We start from the raw sequence: 8930 nt of genomic DNA on the forward strand, positions 1-8930 counted from the left end.
TAAATAAATAAATAAATAAATAAAAGGCTTGCCAGACAATGACCTATACAAAAATAAACAATAAGGAAAAGATAATAAGAAATAGAAATGATGACCAAATTGCCAAAAGTAGCCTTAAGCAAAGAAAATAGTAAACAACATAGGATTCATATGACTAAAATACTAAGAATAAGGGTGAGAAAAGAGACAAAGAGTATTAAATATTTCAACAAAAATTGTCAATCTAGACACAGAATTAGAGGGTCTCACCTAATTATGCCACTATGGTCCACTTCTACTTTGAGGCAGAACACTTGGTACACACATTTTTTTTTGTTGACAGCAACTATTCAACTTCTTCTTTTACTATTTTATTTTGCTCTTTTTCTCCCCTTTCTACTACTTATATTTCAATAATATTTTCTTTTTCCTAAAAAAAAAAAATTATATTGATAATTTTTTTAACATATTGGCCATTAGGTGTATTTCACTTATCATTCCTCAAATTTAATTATTAAAATAAGAATCTGTTTGGCGAAATTAGCTGTTTTGGTAGTTGTTATATATGTTTTAGTAATGTAAAACTATTTGAGTAGCTTTTTATAAAATGCTAAAAATTAAATGTTACACGGATTAACATTTTATAAAACTCTAAAAGTTAATTCAAACGCGGTTACCGAATACTATAAAAAATAGCACTTATCATTTTAACAAGTCAAAATGCTAAAAGCTACTTAAAGAGTTATTGCTGAATTTAGGTTGGGTGTAAATGGGAGGCTTATTGGCTTGGATTAGTATTTAGATAAATTAAGTTTTTCTTGAACACTATAATTGAATAATGATTTATTTTGCTGATAAAAAAAAAGTTATTGCCGAACACCGCCGCGTAGGTTATAATAACTTATACTCCCTTCGTCCCATTTTATTTGTTTGTCATTCCTTTTTTGGATGTCTCAAAATGTTTGCAAGATTTCTAAATTTAGATATGCAAACGATTATTTTTTCCATAATAACCTTTGTAATTGTTTATTAAATGAAGGATTTTTAAGTATGTTAACAAGTTATTAAGGGTAAAAAAGTGCAAAATAATTTTTATTAACTAAATTCTTAATATGCGTGTTTTGTCAAATCATATAAACAAAATAGGACGGAAGAAATATAATTTTCTTTATAAATTTTATTTTAATGTATTTCAGTTTTTAAATACAATTTGTCCACTGCAATAAAAAGAAAAAAAAAATTTTAAGGTTTACAGTTTAATGGTTATAGAAAACTTTTTTTTTTTATTTATAATTAGAAATACTTTCGAGTTAATTTATGCATAAGATAACTACATTTTATGTTTAGTTGATCATATGTTGACTTTCACCGCATCAACTTGACATATTTATAAATATTATTCCTAAAAAGCTTGTTAATAAAATTAAATCCTAGTCAATAAAAAAAATTATCATTTCAAACAATTGGATTGACCCTCTCAAGTTATATATGGTGCAACTCTGAAAGTTATCAATATAATTAAGATTTAATTATATATAAGTTTAGCTTTTAATGTGATTACCATAAAAGGGTGTTTAATATAAGGACAAAGTTACAGAAATTAAGCTACTAAATTTATTAAAACTTGAAGTAATTACTTAATTAGTTCATTTATGTTTCAATTTAACATGTAATTAATGAAATTTGGTTTGTAAATTAGAGCTTCCTGTGAAAAAATTATGCTTTAGACCCACGGGAGGTTTTGAGAGTTAGTTAATTTGTTTTGACAAAACATTGTGTCTCTTAATTAGATTGTTTAGTAACTTAATATTTGTAACAGTTGTTAGAAGCTACGGAGCATTTCATCATCGAACGTTAAATCACTTCAATTAATTAACGTGTAGTTTTAGATTTGGGTTTTTTTGACACTCTTATCCATTTGTTTTGGTATTCTACTTGCTCTAACACTCATTTGAAATTACTACTCTTATTATTTATTTAATTTTTCTTTTTCAAAAATATATGTCATTTTAATTATTTTAATTATTTATTTTTTATATTAAAATAAGAATAAGAGCATATTTTCAAAATTAAATAAAAATTAGAAAAAAAGTTTCATATCTCATCCTTTCATTTTAAATTTATAAGAAATAATCTTTCGCACAAAGAAATTGAAATAAAAAAAGTACTTGCTTTATATATATATTATATCATCTTATTTTTGATTAATTTGTCCATTTCAGTCATAATTTAAAATTTAAAATTTAAAATTGACATTATTGTGTCTATTTTTGTCATTTTAATTCTAACAGTTAATCAAATATTTATTTTTACCAAATACTTTTACTTTAAAACACTACATAAACAACTAATAGCTAACAATTAACATTTAACAACTAATAGCAAATAAAACAGTTAATATGGTGGAACAAAAGGTATTTTAGTTTCACACGGTGGGACCTTTACTTACAAGGAATCACGAATGCATATAATTCTGTAAGTAATTTTCTCAATTGTTTCTTATAATAAAAGGCATATGAATGAGAAATTTCCAGGTGATTATCTATTTATATATATAATTCTGCAATTTTTGATTCGCTAAATACTTCACCTACTTGTTTGACATTTAAATTTGTTGTTTGGTAAAAGCACAGTTAAAAATATTTTTATGATTCAAAATTAATTATTTAAAAATAAAACTATAATATTTATCGTTTTGATATTTCATCTTTAATAATTAATCATTCATGGTTAATAATTAAGTGTAATTAACTAATATGATTTGTTTCTCCGTTAAAATTAATTAATAAATGAAAAATTGTGTGTTTATCAGAAGGAATAAGTTTGTGAATAGTCAAACCAAGTAAAAAGACTAATTTTTTAGCTCGAACTATTTTTACAAATTCATTATTTGGTTTTTTAATGATATTTTTTTATAAAATTAGTTAAAAAAACTTGATATTTATTTCTAAAGCTAACAATTGATATTTTAATAGCTAACAATTGATTATTGTATTAGTTAAAATCTGTATAATGATATTTTGATATTTATTTCTTAAGAAAAATTAAATTAAATAGACATTTATAAGTTTAATTTGAACTCTGAAAATTTAAGACATAAATTAATTAGTTTTTACCTATGTTTTTAAGTGAATATCAATATACTTAAAATATCCTAAAAATTTATTATCAAATAATTTAAAATTATTAAATATTTGTAAAAATTTTGATTTTAAGCTGTAGATAATATACATAAAATTACTGTTAATTTAATTTTTTTCAGAAAATATCCCATTTCCATTTTTTTTCTTGAAATATTCCATTATTACAATGGAGAAAAATATATTGGAATTTACATTTTTTGTTTATAATAAAGGTGCACGCGATAAATACATAATGTAATATTTCCTACTTGTTATTTACCTAGTTGTTAGTTATATGGACGGCAAATGAAGAAAAAAAAAATAGAAAAAGAAAAATAGAAGTATGAAAAACCGGTGACCGGCCAAGCCAGTTGTCTGTATAGCTAAAATGAGTGAGAAAATGTTTATATATTGTCCATTGCCTCTCTCTTCCCTTCTTAAAAATCAGCCTTCTCTGAAATGTTCCTTCAGACGTCCCATCTCTCTCCTCTTCTCTCTCTCTAAACACAACCTCCTCTATGGAATCCGTTACTCGGCGATGATTTCAACTCCCGCCGTTCATTCCTCGCGATATTTTCACTAATGCAACTCTTCTAAGCTTTGCCTCCTCTAAAAGCCGTTGTTTCCTTTTTTAAAAAGCTACCTAAAATTTGACTACTCTTACTTTCCGGACACCGGAAGTTTTCTCCGGCAGCTCTTTGGAGAGAAGTAAATCCTATCTCAACGTATAAATATATAAATTTTTTCTTGCTGTTTCTTATTGCTCTCTCTTTCTCTATATATCTATCTCTGTGTATTTGTTTACCTTTACATGCCTCTGATTTCTGCTTTCTTTGAAATCTTCGATCAGATCGATCTCCGGCGTCGGAATTATTCTTCTATTAGAAGAAAGGAAGACATTAATTAAGCACTGGCTTTTTCTCTTTTTGGTTATTATTATTGTCAGTATTTGAGCTGAATTAGCTTAAAAAATTGAGTTAAATTTGGCTTCGGTGAACCAAGGAAAAATATAGTTGTTTAAAGTTCGTGAAAATATTTTAAGTGTTACTATGTTGGATCTTAATTTGAATGTGGACTTGGCCGAGTCGACTCAAAACTCAGACTCGGTGGCTTTGATGAATAAGTATCAGTACCAGCAGTACCATGACCCGGAAGGATCGGGGACGTCAAATTCATCAGTCGTCAATGCGGACGCGTCCAGCAACGATGATTCGTGTTCTACACGCGCCTACACTGGTGATGCTAGTAATAGCAGTATTAATAATAGTTGTGTCTACACCTTCAACTTCGATATATTGAAAGTAGGTGTTGGCGGTAACTGTGGTAGAGGAAATGAGGACGAAAACGAAAACGACGCCGTTGTGACCAAGGAGTTTTTCCCTGTGTGTGGTAATGGGAAAGGAGTGGGTGGAGATTACGCGAATTCTCTTGGGCAAGCTGGGCAAGGTTCCTCGAGGAACTGGATCGATCTCTCATTTGAGAAGCAGCAAGATATTGGTGATCGAGAGGTGCGGGTGATTCAGCAGCCGCCGCCGCAGCAGGTTAAGAAGAGCAGGAGAGGACCCAGGTCCAGGAGCTCGCAATATAGAGGAGTCACATTCTATAGGAGGACTGGGCGATGGGAATCTCATATATGGTACTATATTTCTTCTTTTGGTAATTAGTATTTTTGTTTTTGGTTTAGTTTAACTGAATTCTGGTTTGGTTTCGTTGATTTTGATGGGCTTTTACTTGGTGGTTAAATTTTGCTTTGCGTGTGGGTTCGTTTACTTGTGGTCAAATTTTGTCGAATTTGGACGAGACTCTGGATGAATTGAATTTTTGAGTGTTTAGTGTCTCTATTGGATCTTAATTTTATCTAAACAGAACTTATTTCTTATTGGAAAATTTTTAGTGAAGAAAGTGTGTTAGGAAGTTAATTAATCTGTTTGTTTTACTGGATTTCTAAATTTGGATCATTTGCTTAATTATTTCCATTATTATCTTCTTTTGTGCAGGGACTGTGGGAAACAAGTCTATTTGGGTATGGATTCGATGTACTCTGTTTAGTGTAATTATGTTTTATTAGTAAGGAAAAATGTTTATTGTAATTATATTTCTTTTTTTTATTTTTTATTTATGGAGTTCGTATAACATATTTAATTGACTTGGAAGTTGATTTTGTTTAGGTGGATTTGATACTGCCCATGCTGCCGCAAGGTGATTGTTATTTCGTTGATAATTATGTTTTGTCTCCCCTCCTTTTTTGTTCTCTGGAAATCCAAGCTATGTTTTTCTAACCTAGACTTTATACGCAGAGCCTATGATCGAGCTGCTATCAAATTTAGGGGCGTCGATGCAGACATCAATTTCAGTCTAAGTGACTATGAGGAGGATCTGAAACAGGTTGGATAATAAGGATATCAATAGGAGTAAATCCAGCTTGTTCTAATGGTGGTTTGATTGGATTCTTATCTAATTAGGTCATCTAACTCTGATCAATTGGCAGATGAAGAATCTGACCAAGGAAGAATTTGTACACATACTTCGTCGCCAGAGTACTGGTTTCTCAAGAGGCAGCTCAAAATATCGAGGGGTGACACTCCACAAATGTGGCCGATGGGAAGCAAGGATGGGGCAGTTCCTTGGCAAAAAGTGAGCAACTCTTTTATGTACTTTGGATTTGTTTCTTGCTGTTCTATAGATAGTCATATGGTACATTTAAAATTTCACCGTGCGTGAACTGAGAATTGATTTCAAATTAATTCTCAAATAGGCTTTTTCTTGTTATTTCCTTGTTTGGAAAAACAATACTGAAAATGCCTATTTCAAAGAAGAAATGATTGGCGATGGAGTTTTCATCGTGGAGATTACAATACTTGCATGCAGGTATATATATCTTGGGCTGTTCGACAGTGAAGTAGAAGCTGCAAGGTCCTAATGATCATGAATTACACTCTTCTGATACTCAATTTATTACCCTGAATTCTCAACCTCAATACCGTTCCATCCAACATGTGTCTCCCTTTTGATTTTCTGGAAATCAGGGCTTATGACAAGGCAGCTATCAAATGTAATGGAAGAGAGGCAGTGACCAACTTTGAGCCAAGTGCATATGAAGGGGAGATGGTCTCTGAGGCCATTAATGAAGGTATTATTTGATTACTATGCAATTGGATATTCCTGATGTTTATACTTAAAATCTGTGTTTGAGAATGGGTTTATGCGGCAGGTAGTGAACACAATCTTGATCTGAATTTGGGGATATCCCCTGCTTTGGGCAATGGTCCCAAGGAAAATGAGGGGCATCTACAGTTCCACTTTGGCCCTTTTGACATGGATAGCAAGAGCTCAAGGGTAATACTTGACCTAAGAATATTTGAAAATCTGTGGTTTCTCTTTATGTATTTTGTATTTAGAGCATCAGGTTTCAGAATGTTGTTTTTGTTAGTATGCTATTGGACTGCCATGGAGAGGTGAATCTTGAAACCATTACCTACCTGCTAAACATTTAGATGAAGCTTTGCAAATTCCTTCCTTTATGTATACATTGAAAAATATTTTGCCTATATTTTAGTTTCAAAGCTGTCAAAGGTTTATCCGCTATGTGATCTGATTCTACAGGAGAACTCATCAGTTGCAATGGTAGGTGATCTACCTTTCAAAGGGCCATTGAGGACACCAGACCATCCAATTTTCTGGAATGGCGTATACTCTAATTTCTTTCCTAATGAGGTATTTGTTGTTGCCTTGTTGCTGGTGTCGAAATATTTATTAACTTGCCACTTTTTAAGTGCATTATTCAGTATGAAATGTATCCTTGATTCTAAATGAACTATTTTGCTGTAATGGATGAAGGCTGGAACTCCATGTACTCTTTCTTCTTTATAATAGTTTTATTTTCTCTTTAGTAATGAACAAAAAAAAAAAGATTCCGATATTTTCTCTAGTTGTTGCTGTTTCTGTTATGGAATTGCTTGAAATTTTCCTGCAGCAAATATTGCTCAAAATGTTTTATTTTCCTAGCCATGGGCAGGAATTGTAAGGTTTGCATGTCAAGCACTTCATAAAAATATTGCTATCATAACGTGTAACATGTATACTTTCTGGTTAAGAATAAAGTTTTTCCTCGAAATTCCATGCTGTTATTCATTAATAACTAAATGCATGGAGATTTCTTCTTTTTGAGCAGGAAAGAGCAACAGAAAAGAGAATTGAATTAGGTTCTCCACAGGGAGTCCCCAACTGGGCGTGGCAAATGCACGGTCAGGTCACTGCTACCCCAATGACAATGTTCTCTACTGCAGCATCATCAGGATTCTCATTTGCGGCTACCCCTCCATCTGCTGCCATCCTTCCATCAAAACCACTCAATCCAGCACCACATCATCTCTATTTTCCTCCACCTGCCACCATCACCACCAGTGCCTCTCAATTCTACTGCCCAGTGAAACCTCCACCATAATGTATTCCCTTTCTGCACTGGAAGTAGATAGTTAAAAAAAAAAAAAAGAACAAAAAAACAGAAATGGTATTCAAATTCACGATGAATTGAAAATATTGATTTGTTATAATACTAAATTCATGCCTTGTTTCTTTTTGATAAAACCATGACTATATTGGATTTCATTGTTTGGGAATTAGCTAGTAGCTATATGAGTATGTTTATATATTTATAGGTTGGGTTCGATCTTGAAAGGGACCCACCCCATAGATTATGATTGTACAATAATACCTCCTAACACTAGCAAAAATATGCTCCACTAACTACGGGCAAAAATAGTGTGAAGTTTGTAGAAGTACAACGTAAAACGCAGGGGACATTTTATAGTGGTAGAGAGCAGTACAACATATAATGCTTTGCAAGTGGGCTTAGAACCAAAAATGAGAAAAAAAAGTTGTTTTCCATTCTCTTGCTTCACTCATAACATTCTTCTTTCCACACACAACTTTGGCATTACTATTATTACAGTTACTGCTGCCTCTTCCAGCCTTGAAGGACTATTCCTTATTATTCAGAGGCACTTATCATTCTCTCTATACCATAATATGGGTCACTAAATAAAATAAAATTTCCAAGGGATGAACGAAAGATAATTTGCCAGCAATTGCTTTAAATTTTGAATCCTGACTTTGTTATAAACCTATAAGCGCACTTTAATGTTTTTAGCGTATTTTTTAAGTATAATACTATAGTTTCATACTTTTTAGTGTACTTTCTTTTAAGTATAACGCATTTGACAATTTTACTTTTCCTAATAAAATAAATTTTATGTAACAGTTTGTGTTGTTCGAGTTATTGGAATTTAAAATTAAAAACTCCGGCAATTTCGTTTAACTTAATTTCAATAATTACCATTTCAAGTAATAAGTTAAGAAGCTTTAATTTTTCATTCAAATACTTCATTGATGTAATTTCATTTAACTTTAGTGGTTGTCTCACCCGCAGGTGAACTTGTATGGTCACCATCGCAATGTGGATATGATTGATTGGTGAGGGAGCAGCCACGTAACAGTGTATTTTGACATAGGACAGTTTCATTTCATTTCATAAACATAAATATAGACCGCATTTTGGCTTTGTGAAGTTTAATTAAATTTTTTCAGTTTTCAATGTTTAATATATTATTGAACTCTAAATTTAGTTATAATCCACATTTTAACTTATCATTTTGCTGAAAATAATTGCAATTAAATATAGCTTTTTCAAAATTACAAAATCAAGATATTGTTTTAAATTACTTAATTTTTTTCAAATTAAATATCCATTCTTAGCAAGTACCATTAGAAAAAGCTATATTAAACAAATACAACATATAAAATATTTATTATAAACCAATAAGTGATTGG

At 30.9% G+C, this 8930-nt stretch overlaps 1 protein-coding gene across 4 annotated transcripts; it reads left to right on the plus strand.

Annotated features, from left to right (window-relative positions):
• Nucleotides 1–3528: 3528 nt before the first annotated feature.
• On the plus strand, nucleotides 3529–7688 carry LOC105628165 (ethylene-responsive transcription factor RAP2-7). Of its 4 annotated transcripts, none has more exons than XM_012209527.4 (11): nucleotides 3529–3826; nucleotides 3952–4737; nucleotides 5099–5124; nucleotides 5270–5300; nucleotides 5399–5486; nucleotides 5590–5735; nucleotides 5970–6014; nucleotides 6128–6231; nucleotides 6313–6437; nucleotides 6705–6815; nucleotides 7273–7688. In XM_012209527.4, the coding sequence occupies exons 2-11, from the start codon at nucleotides 4151–4153 to the stop codon at nucleotides 7543–7545; spliced, it is 1536 nt and encodes a 511-aa protein (XP_012064917.1). In that variant the 5' UTR covers nucleotides 3529–3826; nucleotides 3952–4150; the 3' UTR covers nucleotides 7546–7688. The 4 variants fall into 4 exon arrangements, with proteins under 4 accessions (XP_012064917.1, XP_012064916.1, XP_089579635.1 ...); XM_012209526.4 differs by having other exon boundaries at nucleotides 3529–3809; XM_089723509.1 differs by having other exon boundaries at nucleotides 3529–4737.
• Nucleotides 7689–8930: the final 1242 nt, after the last annotated feature.

The sequence above is a fragment of the Jatropha curcas genome, chromosome 1, assembly GCF_041381405.1.
Source record: "Jatropha curcas cultivar XTBG-Jc1 chromosome 1, XTBG_Jcur_1.0, whole genome shotgun sequence".
Taxonomy (NCBI): Eukaryota; Viridiplantae; Streptophyta; class Magnoliopsida; order Malpighiales; family Euphorbiaceae; genus Jatropha; species Jatropha curcas.

What these genes read in the sequence shown, in the direction of transcription:
- LOC105628165 (XM_089723509.1), top strand. Translation starts at nt 4,151, where the DNA reads ATGTTGGATCTTAATTTGAATGTGGACTTGGCCGAGTCGACTCAAAAC. An exon ending in ACTGCCCATGCTGCCGCAAG is followed by an intron (nt 5,301 to 5,398) that starts GTGATTGTTATT and finishes CTTTATACGCAG; the next exon opens with AGCCTATGATCGAGCTGCTA. An exon ending in CTAATTTCTTTCCTAATGAG is followed by an intron (nt 6,816 to 7,272) that starts GTATTTGTTGTT and finishes CTTTTTGAGCAG; the next exon opens with GAAAGAGCAACAGAAAAGAG.